The 18763-nt window shown below is 35.9% G+C and overlaps 1 protein-coding gene across 3 annotated transcripts in view; it reads right to left on the bottom strand.

The window, feature by feature from the left end:
- Positions 1-18763, bottom strand: part of FCHSD2 (FCH and double SH3 domains 2) — a 284078-nt gene that overhangs the window by 124365 nt on the left and 140950 nt on the right. For all 3 annotated transcript variants that reach the window (XM_082749741.1, XM_082749740.1, XM_082749742.1), the window contains 3 exons: positions 16457-16601; positions 4290-4423; positions 509-563 (listed from right to left, as the gene is read on the bottom strand). In XM_082749741.1, the coding sequence (XP_082605867.1) occupies positions 509-563; positions 4290-4423; positions 16457-16601 (334 nt within the window). The remainder of the gene's footprint in view (positions 1-508; positions 564-4289; positions 4424-16456; positions 16602-18763) is intronic.

The raw sequence follows: 18763 nt of genomic DNA, 5'->3' as shown, positions 1-18763 counted from the left end.
AAATCTTTCAAAAATAAAAATTAAAAAAATCAGCATTCCTCATGTGCCAAAAGAATAGTATGCTGGCTGGGATCCTGACAGCCAAAGGTGGGTCACTAAACTTACTTATCAGGTATTCGACAGCTTGACCGGTCCCACAGGAAAATCTCACTTGGATCTGGCCCAGAGCATCTGCTCAAGGCTGTAAATCTGAATGAAATAACTTTTGTAGATTTTCTAAAGCCCGAGGACTAAGTCTCTTGGACTAAGAGTTCTAGATAACAGGCTACCTAAGCAGGTAAGGTATAGAACCTATCTCTAAAACAATCTTGAGAAGCAAGCAGTGTCCAAAGTGCTGACACCTAGGCAGAAAAATCCCATGAACTGGGAAGGAAACTTATTCCCCGAGTTAATGACTTTAAAATGCTTCTAAATTAGGTGGAAACAACTGACTTCAACCCTCAAAAAACCCAGTTCTTTTTCAGTAAACTAAGGTTTTTCAATTGTGAAATAGTTTTTAAAAGCTCACCTTTACACTTGCTTTTTGTAAACTGATTCTTGATTGAAAAAGACTAAGTTTAGATCTATAATAAAACAGAAAATACAGTATGTTTAATAAAATTATCAAATTACATAGGACATCTTTAGTATTATAATTCCAAAATTTTAAAACAGTGATGCTTTTCCACAATGCTATTCCAAAAGAGAACTAAAAAAATAGAAAGCCAGGAGTAATGATTATTTTCCCATACTACAGGAAGAGTATTGTAGTGCAACAAGAAAATTGGGATATTTAATTAAGATATCCTGAATGACAAGAATACAATTTGACAAATACAATATATCAGTATCTCCTAATAAACAAGAGTCATTAAACTATAGGTGATTCCCAGTGTCATACAATTACACACACTTAAATTCACACTTAGTGAATTCTTCTATAACCAATCTGGGGAGGCAAATATTAGCAGGCTTTCAGGGTCATGTTCAATAGGCTGTGACAACACCTGCAATGCAACCTACAGTAGGATATTCCCAAGGTCTTCAAAGTCCTTAATTCCATTATTTCTCCCACGAAAAGTCCTTCTTGTCTGGCTCCCAGCCTGTATGCTCCCTCCACTCTTACCATAGTATTTGCAACACAGTGAGAAAGTCCTTGGGCTCTGCCCTATATGATTTTATTTTATTTAATCTTCTCCCATTCTGATGTCCTTATTTTCCTCAATTCCTTTCAGTTGGGGAAGGAAACATAATTAACAATCAGTAGTAAAAATACGTTGGTTTTACCCAAACAGCTAGAGATAAACAGAAGGAGAAAGTCAACAGACAAACAGTAAGGAATAACAACACTCTCACAACCGACCAGTGATTTTTGAAGCTGCAATGTTTGTCTTGACAGCAGTGTCATGGTGATTGCCATGGGAGAACTCAGTGCATGTGCTGGAAGCTATGCCATAATACCAAGGAAAGTTGCAGACCCCATGGGAATGGAAGGTGGAGCAAGCCAGTCTCTGCAGAGCAAATGTTTGGAGGAGAGCAAACACAGCCTATCACCTTTCTAACAAAAGAGAAACATTCAGGAATGCACACATGTGAATCCTAACTACTTCTCCACTGTTTAAAAAAAATAGCATCCAAGATACTCCTATTATTTTCTGCCTTGCCATATTTCATATTTCCTGGGGTTCTGTCTGCTTTTATTAATCAGATTCCTATTTGTTTTGACTAGAAAAAACCACACACTTCAAAATTAGAAAGAGCCTGTTCAAGATGAAAAAAGACTGGGGTATTCTCAATTCTTTTTCTTGCAGTCATTATCCAAATGATCTGAGTTGCACCTAGATTTTCCAATATAAGGTTCTAAAAGTTTCTGCTTTCTGTTTCATTTGCTAATCCTCATATAAAATCTTCTGTGGTACTTAAGAAGATATTAGTAATAGATAAAATAATACAGTTTCAATGCTCAAAGATTCTGATCTACAACAAATAAGATACAAATAAATATTGAATTGTATTGCACACTCCCCACCTACTTCCAAATGTTAATGCTCCTTAGGGTCCCAACCTCAATTTCTCATTTTATATATGATTTCATCCCTGTAACTATCATCTGATAGGCAACTAACCCCAAAGCGAGATCTTCAGGCCCAGATTCTCACCTGAGAGTTAGATACATGACTCCCTGCCAAATTTATTCACTTCAGTGTCCCTCAGGCTCTTCAGAACCTATATACCTACATATCCAAAATGGAACCCATCCTTCCTTTCAAATGGCATCCCTCTTCCTTTTTATTCTCTCTCTCTCTCTCTTTTATTTTTTTAAGATTTTATTTATTTATTTGGCAGACAGAGATCACAAGTAGGCAGAGAAGCAGGCAGAGAGAGAGGAGGAAGCAGGTTCCCTGCTGAGCAGAGAGCCCAATGTGGGGCTTGATCCCAGGACCCTGGGATCATGACCTGAGCAGAAGGCAGAGGCTTTAACCCACTGAGCCACCCAGGTGCCCCTTTATTCTCTCTTAATGTGCACAGCTCACCATCTATCAAAAGTACACATAGTCCCATCTTTATTTCTCCTTCCTGAGCTTCCTTCTCATCTTCTTCAAGACTCTATCACTTCTTCTATAAAGGTTTCCTTTCTCATTAGGCAAAATTAATTTATTTTCTATGCTTACAAAGCAGTGTTTTCATACAACTACAGTGAACATATTATTAGTTACTACGTAAGTGACTGTAGGTACTTAATTTGAGTCTACTGTGAATAAACAAATCATAAAGTTACTTTAAAACACAACTGCCTTTAATTATAGGCTTTAAATTTCTTAAGGATGCAAAGCTTATCTTACTCATCTCTGTACTCAAAATACCCAAAATAATTATTCAATAAACATTTAGAGAGCCAATGAAGATAAAGAGGCATTTCTTACTCTGTAGTTGAATGGATTTTCCAGGAAAGTTACACACTGAAATAAAATGTCTCATTTGATGTAACTGCTTTGAATTTGGGCCATATTAGAAGGCTGTGTTTTGCGATGAGCATCTGTGAATTAGATCCTGTCAAATCCATACTTCTTAGGAACTGCTTTGGAATTGTCCTCATTTTTGCTCTGTGGACCTTGGCTAAAGTAGGTATTTATATATGCTCTAACAGATCTCTCAACTCTCTGTTCTAGAATCCCTGAAAGTTTAAAAAAAACAAATTCCCCAAAAACACCATGACAGGAAATTCCTATAAGGAGATCATCTAATCTAAAATCTTCAGATCTTATTGGAAAGATGGGTACACTGACTCTACCAAAGTATGGGAAATATCTGCATGCTCAGAAAAATAATAAAGACAATAAACTAAAATAGCAAAATATTAAATACGTTTTCCAGTAATGTTAAATACTTTAGGAATATTTGTCAACCAGTCCTTGGTACTGAATTAACTTTGGAGGAAACCCTAAATTTTCACAAGATGCTTATGAGATTGCTTAACTTCCTATAGATAAAAACATATTAGAAAGAATTCCCCCCCTCCACTGGTCTGTACAAATGTTCATGACCTTTCTGATTTCATGCCTAGGAGTTAAGAGTCAGCTTTCTTAATAGACCTCTTTAGAGTCCCATTCAATGGCACAGGTTTATTTTTTCTCAAAAACTTTATCTTTCCTCAGCTTGTGATAGCAAAAGTCTGTACTGCTCACTTTATATACCCTTTTATTATCAATTGCCAGTTCCTTCTTTTCCTAATTATTCTCAAAATAAAGGGCTTATGATTCACATATACTAAAAGTAAAATTCACACATTTGTTAAAGCATATATTTAAAAAGTATATATATTAGAATTTCACACAAGAGAGAAACTGTGTCTGGGGCAGGATTTCTATACTGAGGTCAGTGCTCTTTATTTATTTGAGATGTCCAAGGTGCCTTCAATGGCATGCTGAGAGTCAGGGATTTCCAACAACAACTCATTTACAGTCTAACATGAAATAAATGAGGATCCTAAACCCGGATATTCTGACACCATAGCAACTTCAACCAGCTTTGCTAAGCGTTCAATACAATGTTCATTTGTCCTTTTTCCTTCTCAAAATTCAATTTTTAACATGAAAACTAACTGATCGAATATTCTCATTTTGCTATACTAATTTAAATGAGATCATCCAATATAAAAGAAAAAATTGAAAGTATGCAACATTTATAGGTCAGATTAAACCAACATAACCTAAAAATGAGACTATGCCCTATATTAACAGAAAACAAAGTATTGGCAAAAATAACATTTATTTGCATAATTACTTTTTGAGAAATGCTAAAGCACATACTTTGCTTCGATGTCAGCTTTCTCTCGTACTGCATGAGCCATCTGTTCAGTCTCAAAGTACTTCTTTTTGCCTTTAGCTAAATCTTTCACTGTCTCCTGTAATTCAGTTTGGATCTTTGTCAACTGGTCCACACACTGTAAAATACAAAGTGCAATTATGATGATATTAGTTTTCAGGCTTACCAAAAATGAATTTGTCCTAAGGACTATGCACTATGCCCTCAGGATAGAAACCCAGGAGAAAAATCAGCACTTTTAGTCTCCTTCAAACTGCAAATTAAAATCCAGTGAACAGCTGGTACTCCCATCTCAAGAAATGTATTGAACAGTGTCCCAGTTTGCTTAACAACTCTTAATAACCTCAGTGCTGCTGAAGATGACGTTTAAGGTAAGGCAGGAGAAGAGCAACAATGAAAATGCTTTTATTGTTGGAGATACCATGACACTAAAGGCAAAAGAACAAAGCAATCCTATATTACTTCATAATCTTTGGGTGGGGATCATGCTGATCTTCTCTATAACATGCCAATTTTAGTATATGTGCTGCCAAAGTCTTAATGTGCTACAAAATATTAATAAAATATTTACATGTTTGGGGAACTGATGGTGCAAAGGATACTGAAGAATTCTGCTCTGGGAAAGGAGGAGTATAATCTGACAAGTCTAGCATAAATCCAAGATGGAGAGAAGCAAGAAACCTGGGTACCATGTAACAATTACTACTCAAAATTACTACCAACTCAGTTCTTTGAATACATATACACATCTGGGAATGGAAACGGACATGATTAACTCAAATAAATGTTTGATTAATAAATTCTTATAACACATTGGGGCCAAAGTAACATTGCTTTGGGACTCTTCTGGATATCTAAAGGGGAAACACTTCCCAGTTTGCAACAGACCACTGCAAAGGTGAGGCCAACTCAGGGAAGCCTCAACTGAAACACTTCTGAGCCTGAAACAAGAGTCTGGTGGAGACTGACAAGAACTCAGCAAAGCAGGAAGAGACACTGGTAAGGAACTATATTGACAGGATGAACAGCACGGAGTAGAGCAAAGACACTGGAGCAGAAAGGATGAAGTGCAAATAAACTTACACATGTGACATACAGGCTAGAGTTTCCCAAAAATTGTTAGGTGGTAAGAAAAGGACTACTTTACAGTAAGCAAAAAACCTGGAGGATTCCCTAAGGCGTATTTACTTAGCACTTAACAAGTGCCAAGCTATAAATAAAGGGTTAAAAAAAAGCCTCACCTCTTTCTTTTCTGCTTGAAAACTGGACACTTACTTAACTTTCTAGGTCTGTGTTTCAACAGAAACCTGATAAAGACACAATGTGGCAACACCACTTATGAACATTGATAGGTAAACTGCCTCAATGTGGAAGAAAGTACAAATGCAAGATAAATATCTGATGGAAAAGTCCTGAGTTTGGGCTTCTGTGAGTATGATAATGCCTGTATATGGACAAGTCTTTTGCAGAGACTTTGGAAGCTCTGGTGTAATAAATAAACAAAGTTGTAATAAAAGCTTTTAGTCTCTTTAGGGTCAGTGGCTATCCCTGTACATGTGAATCTCATTCTCTTACCCCAGACCTTTCACCTGAGGAACCAAACAGAATAACTGGTTGGCTATGCAGACTGAGGCATACACTGGTGGAAGAACTAATTATACTAGTGCCGGATGCCATCCTGCTTGTTAATTGTGTTTGCTATTCAAATGTCCTTCTAAGTAAACCTCATGCCATGTATGGCCTAGGATAATCACGACAGTCTCAGTGTTTTGCTACTTTTAAGAAGACTCCCTATGGGCGCGCACACAGGCAAAATGTGTAAGTATAGTACTTTATAAATTTTATCACATTTACTCCTCCAAACAACTCTGATAAAAGTATTCATATTAGTACCATTTTAAGATGAGGAAATACAGGGCGCCTGGGTGGCTCAGTAAGTTCAGTGTCTGACTCTTAATTTTAGCTTGGGTTGTGATCTTGGGGTCATGGGATTGAGCCCTGCATCAGGCTCCACTGTCAGCACAGAGTCTGCTTGGGATTCTCTCTCTCACCTATGTCCCATACCCAGCTTGTGCATGCACCTGCACTCTCGCACTCTCTCTCAAATAAATAAATAAAAAAAAATTTTTTAATGAAGAAATAGACTTACAAAGGTTAAATAATTTATCCCAAGTCATACAGTAAAGAGTGATATCTTTTACCATGTAAACCACTATAGTACGTGCCCCAGTTTTGTGACAACCATGTTTTTAAAGTCCTTATGTAGAGAAAACTTACCTTAAAATAGTAAGCTTTTAAAAATTGACATGTAACTCACATAGCAGAAAATTTTAAAGTATACAATTCAGTGGTTTTCAGTATATTCTTAAGATTGTACAACTATTACCACTACTTAACTCCAGAATACTATCATCACTCCCCCCCCCCCCAAAAAAAGAAAGAAACCCATACCAATTAGCAGTCACTCTCCATTTTCCCCTACTCCTAGTCCCTAGAAACCACTACTTTTTGTCTCAATGAATTTCTTGCATTTCATATCAGTGGAATTATATAATATCTGGCCGTATATGTCCCAAGACTTTCACTTAGTATAATGTGTTCAGGGTTTATCTATCTTATATCATGTATTAATTCATTTCTTTTTGTGGCTGAATAAGATTTTGCTGTGTAGATATACTAAAATAATAATCTTTTATCTTGCAGAAAAATCTTCCTTTGTCTTTAGTTTTAATAGTCCTTATCATAAACAAACCACTTATTTAAAAAATAATACCATGAAGGGTATCTGGCTGCCTCAGTCAGTAGAGCATGTGGCTCTTGAGCACAGAGATTACTTTTTTAAAATTTTATTTTATTTTTTCAGTGTTCCAGGATTCCTTGTTTATGCACCACACCCAGCGCTCCATGCAATATGTACCCCACTTAATACTTAAAAGAATAAAAATAAAAAATATTATGCATCCATCAGAAAGGAGGACACAACTTTTGTATCAATATGGATGGGTCTGGAGGAGATTATGCTGAGTTAAATAGATCAAGCAGAGAGAGTCAATTGTCATATGATGTCACTTGTGGAGCATAAGGAATAACACGGAAGACATTAGGAGAAGGAAAGGAAAAGTGAATTGGGGGAAATTGGAGGGGGAGATGAAGCATGAGAGACTGTGGGCTCTGAGAAAACAAATTGAGGGTTTTGGAGGGGAGGGAGGGTGGGGGGTTGGGTGAGCCTGGTGGTAGGTATTAAGCAGGGCACATACTGCATAGAGCATTGGGTGTGGTGCATAAGCAATGAATCTTGGAACGCTGAAAAAATAAAATTAAAGGAGAAGTTAAATTTTAGAACCAAAAAAATAAAAATAAAAAATATTTAAAAATAATACCATGACAACCTGACACTCCCACAGAAAACTGAAACATCCCAGTAATGCTGTGTTTGTGGGTATGGAGAGCTTAGAAAGTGTTCCATGGCTTCAATGAGATATTAAGAAGCAAAAACTGGGGCACGGTCTGAAAAATGCAACTATGTTTAATGGGAAAGTGAGATGGATTATTTGTTTTGTTTTGTTTTGTTTTAATTTAATTTTATTTAAATTCAATTAGTTAACATATAATATATTAGTTTCAGAGATGGATTATTTAAAAGAGGAGTCAGATGTAAGATTTCTATAACCAAAGTGTTCACCTAAAATGAGTGTGGCCTCAGAAAAACTGAACAGTGAAGAGAAACTCAAGAATCCAATGGAGATTTACCTGCATTGAAAGGGTCTGATAATGAGTGTTTTGAGAGGAAACTAAGCACAGAAGGTCAAAACTTTTCCTGGGGATGCAAACCATGTGGCTAGGATCGCAGTATATTCATACAAAGTGAATGCCATAGGCACATGTGTGCACAAACCCACACATAGCCACTCAACTGCTTATATCCCTACCCTTTGAAGAATAAGATGTCTTTCTTAGTACTGGGTAACCAAACATCTTAGGGAATTACTTAATTCATTTTCATCTATAAAATACTATTAATTAAATTATTTTTTGCACATGTGACAATGTCAAGGTGGATTTTATGATAGTTCAGATCTTTAAAAAGATTTCTCAAAAATCTCATCAGAACATTTAGGGTGATTCTTTTCCTTTTTTCTTTCTCTTTATATAAGTTTCTAAGATACTATTCATCAAATAATATTAGATAGCCTATGTGTGCAACGAAGAAATCTCTTGTGATCCATTCTTCCCTACCCTTCAGTACATCCATAACCACATGTTTTCCCAAAGGAACTGCTTCAAGTCGGAGTATCTGGATTTTTGTCAAAGAAAAGTAGTCTTCACATAGCAAAACACAGACATACCTCATTTTATTGTACTTTTGCTTTATTGTGCTTTACAGATACTGCATTTATTTAATTTTTTTTTTTTTTTAAATAAATTGAAGGTTCAAGACTTCAGTGAAAGAAGTAACTGCAGATGTGGTGGAAATAGCAAAAGAAGTAGAATTAGAAGTGGGGCCTGAAGATGTGCCTAAATTGCTGCAACCTCATAATAAAACTTGAATGGATGGGGGATCGCTTCTTATGGATGAACAAAGAAAGTGGTTTCTTGAGACAGACTCTACTCCTGGTGAAGACTGTTAAAATGACAACAAAGAATTTAGAATATTAAGTATATTTAGTTGATAAAACAGTGGCAGGGTCTGAGAGGACTGACTCCAATTTTGAAAGAAGTTCTGTGGGTAAAATACTATCAAATAGTATCACATGTTACATCACATATTACATCACATAATACAGAGAAATCATTTGTGAAAGGAAGAGTCAATGGATTCAGCAAACTTCATTGTTGTCTTATTTTAAGAAACTGCCACAGCCATCCCAGCCTTCAGCAACCACGACCCTGCTCAATAAGCAGCCATCAACGTCAAGGCAAGATCCTCTATCAGCAATAAAACTATGACTCATGAAAACTCAGATAATGGTTAGCATTTTTTAAGCAATGAACTATATTTAAATTAAGGCATGCACATTTTTTTAGACATAGCTATTGTACACTAAATAGTCTATAGTACAGTGTGAACTAACTTTTATTTATACTGGGAAGCTAAAAAATTCATTTGACTCAGTTTATTCCAATATTTGATTTATTGTAGTGGTCTAGAACCAAACCCACAGTATTTTTGAGGTATGCCTGAACCAAAAACATTTATTAAATAAAAGTCATCAGTGCTGTGAAGTGTGTAAACCTGGTGATTCACAGACCTGTACCTAAAAAGATTACCTAGGATTTCCTTTCCAATTTTAAGATAAATTTCTTCTGCAGGAATACAGTTTTCTGGGGTAGACTAAGTTATATACTTAAAAAGAAGCTTAACAATGCTTAAGAAAAGACTTGGTGCACTCCAGTTATTTATAGCAGCTTTGTCCATAATAGCTGAACTATCGAAAGAGCCCAGGTGTCCACTGACAGATTAATGGATAAAGAAGATGTGGTCCAGAGACACACAATGGAATATTATGCAGCCATCAAAAATGAAGTTTTGGGATGCCTGGGTGGCTCAGTTGGTTAAGCTGCTGCCTTCAACTCGGGTCATGATCCCAGCATTCTAGGATCGAGTTCCACATCCAGTTCCTTGCTCAGCAGGGAGCCTGCTTCTCCCTCTGCCTCTGTCTGCTATTCTGTCTGCCTGTGCTAGCTCTCTCTCTCTCTCTCTCTGACAAATAAATAAATAAATAAATAAATAAATAAAATCTTTTAGAAAAATGAAGTTTTGCCATTTGCAATGATGTGGATGGAACTACAAGTAAGTCAATTACTTACTACAAGTAAGTCAATCAGAGAAAGACAATTATCATATGATCTCACTGATATGTGGAATTTGAGAAACAAGGCAGAGGATTATAGGGGAAAGGAGGGATAAATGAAAGAAGCCAAAACCAGAGAGAGAAACAAACCATAAAGACTCTTAATCTCAGGAAACAAATTGAGGGTTGCTGGAGGGGAACTGGGTAGGAGGCATAGTGGGTTGAGCGATGGACATCGGGGAGGGTATGTGTTGTGGAGAGCAATTTGTATTGTATAAGACTGATGAATCACAGACCTGTACCCTTGAAACACATAATACATTATATATTAAAAAAAAAAAAAAAAAAGACTTGGTGTGGTATAAGCCCAGCTCTTTCCCAAGAATTATAAGCACTGACCACTGATAAACACAAAAATTAATGTACAAGTTTACACTAAGGCTAAGGGATCATATGAAATGATGACAAACTTGGATATTAGAATTCCAGTGAAGAAATTAAAAGTATGATCCCTGAGCATGACACAGATCATGTATAGATAGATATATCTGCCAGTAATTTAAAGACGGGAATAAAAGTAAAAGTAACTTTAGCCAATACATTAAAGTCCTACAAACCAGTAGGTTCTGTGAACAGTAGTTGTTTTCTGGAAACTCATCCTAAGATAATAACTTCAAAGAAAAAAAGTTAAATTTTTATTGTAGACTTAGTGGTCATGTCCAAAAACAGAGGTATGATTTTAAAAAGCAGAATAAATTAAAAATTAATTCAGAAATAAAAAATAATAGAGGTGCCTAGGTAGCTCAGTTGGGTAACCATCCAACTCTCAATCTCAGCTCAGGTCTTGATCTCAGGGTTTTGAGTTCCTGGTCCGCACTGGGCTCTAAGCTGGGACTGGAGCCTACTTAAAATAATAATAAAAATTACAACAACAACATAAAGGTTGTACAGAAACATGAACAATTAATTAGGAAATGGAAGAGAATAACAAATACAGGATATCATAAAAAATGATCAATGTATTAATTACAACTATTACAAAGACTAAGAAGATAAAAGAAGTAAAGGAATTAAGTAGCCTACTAAGGTAAAGAGGTTGTATGTATTTTCTATTTAAACTTAAACTTCAGGCATTTTTAAAAATTGCATCGGATGTGGAATTAGGAAGTAGTGTATTCAAGTTCCTGCTCTGTTATTTACTAATAAGTCTCCTTAATATTTTTTAGCCTTGGTTTTGTCATTTGTAAAATAGTAGTATTTACATACCTAACAAGTACATATGAAAAACAAATGAGACTATAATGGATACAGTAATAGTTTACAAACTCTAAAGTGTTATCTAATGTAAATCCCAACTATTTCAAAGGAATGTGAACTCTAGTATACATGAGAAAAATATGAACTGAAGTGTTATTAATTATGAGACTGATAGATGTTAACTGGACTTATTGTGATCTTTTGCATATATACAAATATTGAATCACTACATTATACACCTTAAATTAATACAATGTTATGTTAATTATACCTCAATTTACAAAATGACAAATGCCTTAGACTATAATGGCTCATTTTGTTCTATAAGCAAATGTTAGCACACAGAAAATGATTTAGAAAAAGCCATGATAAAATTCTCATTATAATCTACACAATGGTCAGATGCTTTATAATTATAATATGCCTGGATTTACCCCCAGTATTAGAAAACTGTCAAAATAGAGAAAGTTTTTAAAAGAACATGAATATCAAAATGTTATAGAGGGAAAACTTTAAGTCAAACTTGGTTGTGATAATGACAGAACAAGTTGTTTCAGACTACCTTCCTCTAGGATGTAAAACTTGGACACTGTTTAAAACTACCAGCACTAAGGAACAATGATACACACTGGACTTACGGGAACTGTGATGTCTGGAAGAAGGGAAGCACAGCTAGGTAAGCTCTATATTTAAGGTGACTTTTCTCCTAAGGTTATTTGTTGAATCAGGTTACAAAGAAACAGGCATTCTTACTAGACTGGCAAATCAGAGGTTGAAGTTTAAGGATGCTGAAAGAGTAGAAATTTGAGAGGCTAAGATCTGGAAAGAAGGGTGCTACAGAGAAAAGCAAGCCCAAAGATCTGTATGCAATTTCCCCAAGTCATCGGTTCAGTTGATTTCTAAATGGCCATGTACGGGTGTTAACGCCAAGAAATCCAATAAAAAACAGTAGCTAAAAGGCTAATGAGCTGAGCAGTTAGCAGAGGATCAGAGCAGCGATACGATGCTGAGAAGACAAAGGTTGGCACGTCTTGTCAAAGTAGAAGGGTTTTGGTAGGCACCCCACACTTTCTCACAGTTAAAATACTGGCAATAAGAACAAAGGTGAAATAGACCAGCCCCATGAAAAGCTAAAACCAGACCCTCACAGGATCAAGGTGATCTGACAGTATTCTATCTGCCTGCCAGAAAACTTAACTCTTTGGAAATAAAAAATGTCTTCCAGAGTCTCTATAATTTTTTTTAAGATTTTATTTATTTATTTGGCAGAGATCACAAGTAGGCAGAGAAGCAGCAGAGAGAGAGGAAGGAAGCAAGCTCCTGGCTGAGCAGAGAGCCCAATGCTGGGCTCAATCCCAGGATCCTGGGATCATGACCTGAGCTGAAGGCAGAGGCTTTAACCCACTGAGCAACCCAGGCACACTTGAGTCTCTACAATTTTTATCCAAAATGTCCACCATTGTGAGGCATACTACAACAGCTGACCCCAATAACCCAAAACCAAGAAAAATAGTAAACCATTAAAAAAAAAAAAAAAGGCCTACAGTGATTCAGACAGTGGAATCATGAAACAGAGATTAGGAATAGTATATTCAAGAGGGTAAAGGAAAAACATGTGGAGGTGCACCAGAAACAGAGAATCTTTTTTTCTTAAATATTTATTTATTTATTTTTGAAAGAGAGAGAGAGAGAGATTGAGAGGGAGAGAGTGTGTGAGAACATGACTGGGGGGGGGGGGGCAAAGAGAGAAACAGACTCCCTGCTGATCAGGGAGCCCAATGTGGGGGCTTGATCCCAGGACCCTGGGATCATGACCTGAGCTGAAGGCAGACATTTAACCAATTGAGCCACCCAGGTGCCCCACAGTATCTATTTTTAAAAACTCAATTAAAAATTCTATAACTGGGGTGCCTGGGTGGCTCAGTGGGTTAAGCCGCTGCCTTCAGCTCAGGTCATGATCTCAGAGTCCTGGGATCGAGTCCCACATCAGGCTCTCTGCTGAGCAGAGAGCCTGCTTCCCTCTCTCTCTCTCGCCTGCCTCTCCATCTACTTGTGATTTCTCTCTGTCAAATAAATAAATAAAATCTTTAAAAAAAATTAAAAAAAATAAAAATTCTATAACTGAAAAATACACTAAGATTCCAAAGACATTTTAAAAGCAAATTAGAAACACCAAAATAGAGTATTAATTAACTGAGAGGTATTGGTAGAAAATATTCAGACTCAAGAGCAGAAAGAAATGAGGAAACAACCAAAGTGTTGATCAATGCAAGAATGTATATAAAATGTAGCATGTACACATAATGGAATATTATCTGATCTTAAAAAAGAATGAAATGCTACCACATACAACACAGATGACCCTGTAAGACATTACACTAAATGAAATAAGCCAGTCACAAAGGGAAAAATATTGCATGATGCCACTTACATAAAGTATCAAACTCATGGAAGCAAAGAGTAAGTTGTGGTCAGCAGGGGCTGGAGGAAGAGAAAGAGAGAACTGCTAACCTACCAAAATTTCAGATATACAGAATGAGTAAGTTCAAGATTAGCTGTATAACATTGTGGCTATAGATAACACTACTGTATCACACACTTAAAAACCTGTTAAGAGAGTAGATCTCATGTCAACTGATTTTATCACACTAAAGTTAAGGAAAAAAAGAGGAAATAAAAAATATAAGATTGATTCAAAAGAAGGCAAAAAAATGGCGGAAATTTAGAGAAATAAAAGAGAAAGAATTGATGGTCTATTTATCCTATGGAATTAATCTGTGGTAAACCTTGGGAGGTACAATTGGAAAAATCAACTGTAGCGGTTACTTATCTCTACTTGCTTTGTCTCTGTTTCCCTTGTTTTCCTTTGGAAACCCATCTCAATTTTCTTTTGGAAAATCATCTTACCAGCTTTTTAGTATATATCGTTTGCAATGAGGACTTTAACCCCTGACTTGGGGGAAAGCCTGTGACCCAAGATAGGCCAATCAGCCTCAATTTGGGTAGTTTTATTGGAACTTTTAGGAAAATGGAAAATGTACAATTGCCTGCTGTAAGACTCATAAATCTTGCATTTTGGGGGCCACCATGTTAAGAGTTGCTAAAGAATGAAGCAGACCTAATGGATGAGAAGAAAGACTGAATTCTAATACCATCATTTGAGCACCTGGATCCACCCCTGGCATTTTCAGTTATACAAGCTAATACATTATTTTCTTGGCTTAAAGCTAGTTGGAAGTAGGGCTGTCATCTGTAATCTCAGATTTCTAATGGGTATGACCAATATGTACTTAACGTCTAGATGGAACACAGCACCATTTTTCTCAGATATATTACAAAACAAATTAACTCACAGATAAGAAAACTTGTCAAACCCTACCAAACATCATTTGCCCGAGAATGCTAGTTAAATTCAGGGCAGACAATATTCTACCAATGTAAGAGAAAAGCGTAAGGGTAAACTTTTTCAAAATATTTTTTTTTAAGATTTTTATTTATTGGGACGCCTGGGTGGCTCAGTTGGTTAAGCAGCTGCCTTTGGCTCGGGTCATGATCCCAGGGTCCTAGGATCGAGTCCCACATCGGGCTCCTTGCTCGGCAGGGAGCCTGCTTCTCCCTCTGCCTCTGCCTGCCTCTTTGTCTGCCTGTGCTCGCTCTCTTTCCCTCTGTCTCTGGCAAATAAATAAATAAAAATCTTTAAAAAAAAAAAAGATTTTTATTTATTTATTTGACAGATCACAAGTAGGAAGAGAGGCAGGTGGGGCGGGGGGGAAGCAGGCTCCCTGCTGAGCAGAGAGCCCGATGTGGGGCTTGATCCCAGAACACTAAGATCATGACCTGAGCCAAAGGCAGAGGCTTAACCCACTGAGTCACCCAGGTGCCCCCAAAATATTCTTATATTAAGAAAATTAGAACTTTCCAGTAATTCAGTTAAATTTGGTGACTGCACTAGCTATAAGACACATAGTATTTCCTCCCAGTTAGTAATTATGCTAGCATTAATTCTCTGCCTCTACCTTCTACCCTCTCTCTGTATACAGGGATAGATATTTACATACCTAGACATATAGCATATTTTCTTCCAACTCAAAAGCACTGTTTGGTCAGTGGTCATGTAGTTTATGTACCATGCTTGTTTAGAAAGAGGTAATTTTGAGCAAAGGTAAAACAACGGCATTCTTACGCAAATGTTAAGACCAAGTGATATCACACAAATGCTTGAAAGAGGTGAAAATTTTATATATATACAATATACATTTAACATACTGATTTTATGCTGCTAAAGTCATCTTAGACAAATAAGCAAAATTAGTTTTTTTACAATTCTGAAAATCCAAATAACAATTAGAATTTTAAAACTGGATGGCTTCTAAAATACTATTTCCATAAATGGTTACTTTAATATTTTCTAAAGTACTTAATGGTCCCATAAAAAAATTAATTACTTATTAGGCATCATGATAATCTGTTTTTGTAACTCCATTTCCACAAGAGGACACAATTCAATCAACTATTTTTAATAGCAAGCTTTTCATAAAAATCACATTTAATAAATAGTGACTTTTTTCTTTGAATTTTTAACTTCTGTATAAACAAAGAAATATATCTATTTGAAAACTTTACTTCTTTGTAACCTATATAATTAAACTTTAGAGCACAACACTTTTGGTAATAAGTTTTCTATATTTGGTCAAAATGTGTCAACTTCTTTTAAATTAGCATACAAAATGGCTCAAGTGAAAACTAAGACAAAGTAGGATTAATAACATTGTAACTACTTTAACATACACCAAACAATACCAATATTGTGAAACTAAGTAAATCTATTTACTTAGGGTGAAAAGTGGTATTTGAAAGAAGCATTTACTGAGCTTTCAGAATGTTGATCCAAATTACATTCACTTTTGTCAGTTAATAAAATACAGTAGTTAGAAAGAATATGATGAAATCAACAAAATCCTAGTAACATGTTGAAATCAAAAATATTTGTGACCATATAGAAAAGCTCAAGGCGTTAAAGTGCAATTTAATATAATCTTGCAGATCACAAATGGAGCACTGAGATATTAATAATGCATATAAGAAAAGAATAGAAACAATACCCTTTTTAGTTGCTGTTCTTTTAAGCTTCTCACTGTCCTTGCAGGCTCAGAAATGAAGTTTTTATAGTTTTCACATATATTGATCCGAGACTGGGCTACCTGCATTGTTCCCTCAAGAAAAGACTTCCAAACAGGATACATGCTCCTAAATTCAAAGAGGGACAGAAAAGTATTAGGCAGGGAAAAAGAAAAAAAAGTTGGCTAACCTTATGCTCACTGGCTAGCACTGTGAAACAGAATGGATGATTTCTTTATATCTGAAAGTGTATTTATACTGCTTTATAGGCAGGAATATTTTTAACATATACAGGTAGAAATGCTACATATACTTTATTCCTCAAGGGCTCTGCAATGCGCTATCTTGATTCATCAGCTATTCTTGATACTGCATTAAAGTGAAACAAGGATTACAATCCCAGACAAAGATGACACTATTAAAATTAGTGAATAATTCAGACTGTCCAGACAGTTCACTGTCTCAGGGTCATCACCCTGAATATCAAGTTTCATTATTTCATTTAGATATTTTCCTGGGGTGCCTGGGTGGCACAGTCAGTTAAGTGTCCAACTCTTGGTTTTGGTTCAGGTCGTGATCTCAGAGTCATGGGATCACGCCTTGAGTTAGGCTCTGCACTCAGCACAGAGTCTGCTTGAGAGTCTCTCTCCCTCTCCCTTTGCCCAGCCCCTGCCCCGCACTCTCTCAAAAGTAAATAAATAAAATCTTAACAAATTTTTCTAAAAGATGCTTTTGTAATTTTAGAGATGGGTAACTGAGGCTCAGAAAGATGTCGAGAATCACTGTAGATCAAAGAAGAGTGTGGTCGTACTGAGATATAGATGAAGGCTAGGTACCTTTAAAGTACATTCTCTTTCAACCACAACATATTACTTTCTTCCATAAACTGACGGGGTGGAAAAAAATCGTTAACAATGTCTTACGTGCTTGAGAAGCCTATGGTATCATTGCTCTACATCTGTTTCTGTGTTTTAATAATGCTTAGCCAGCATCACATTGTGGCTTGGAATCATTCCAAGCAAGTCCCATCACCTTTGCTTGATAAATGTGCTGAGCAATCTCTTTATAAAGTCAAAGAATTATGCATCCTTTGCTTTTTGTAGCCAATATCTTTTCAAAGCTTCTCTTCTACTTTGCTAAATACCATAGTCTGTTCTATATGCACTTAGACTAGTTAAACATATTTTGTAACTTATCATAAGAATGGATGGTATTTTGTTTTAAAAAATGAAATACTGGTAAAAAAAAAAATGAAATACTGGTAGATTATAACATTCATCTCCTGAGATTTTCTTCTTGTGCCATGTGGATTTTCTACTATAGACTGCTATAGAAGATATCTTGTGTTACATAAGTGCTACTGGCAGTGGGTCAATGGATGAAATGGATGACAGTGTAAAAATAAGAAAAAAAAAATTGCCTGAGTCCCCATCCTATTTAGAACTAAGAAAAACCCTTGTAACTATATTTTTCAACCAAGGAAATGATTAGTTTATGTAATGAACTGGTTCTTGTAATACACCAAATGAATGAATCAGTTTAGATGGAACTATTCATTTATTTAAGCGACGTATATCACATTCTTTTTGGAAAAAAGATTCAGTGTGTTGTGCCAGCATAAAAGCAAAATCAATCTGAGATGACGGATGTTAACTAAACCTACTGTGGTAACCATTTCACAATATATGTAAATCAAATTATCACACTATATACCTTAAACTTATAGAGTTATGTATATCCTTTTTTTTTTTTTTTTCAATAAAACCGGGGGGGGGGGGGAAGAACAGCAAAATAAATGTTTTCAATGGCATTACTGCATGACAACTGATGGAACCTAGGATGTAAACTCACCACAGGCCCTCCTAAGCAGTCCAAATAACGGATTTTCTAAGAAAACGCAAAAAGTTCAGTCCTATGCTTTGTAACTATTAATTTATGCTTAAAATATATTTTAAAATCATAATGAAAATGAGAAAGAACCAGTTTGAATTGTGATAGGAAGGAAGGAGGGTAAGAAGGACAGAAAGAAGGAAAGATCCCTTCATCTAGGCTCTCCCCTTAGGTAGCACCCTCTTCCCATTACTCCTTTGCCTAGTTGACTGCTGTTCATCCTTCAAAACTCAGGTTAATTATAACTTCCTTAGAGAAGTCTTTCATGATCACCATGAACCCAACCCACAGGCTCAATAAAGTCCTTCTCTGTTATTCATTCACATGGCTCTGGCATTTTTCAATTATACATATTTTTATGTAATTATTAGTTAATGTCTGTCCTTTTCACCATAGTGAAA

The sequence above is a fragment of the Mustela nivalis genome (assembly GCF_964662115.1).
Source record: "Mustela nivalis genome assembly, chromosome: 9".
NCBI classification, from domain to species: Eukaryota; Metazoa; Chordata; class Mammalia; order Carnivora; family Mustelidae; genus Mustela; species Mustela nivalis.
This window is presented reverse-complemented; position numbering and strand designations above follow the sequence as displayed.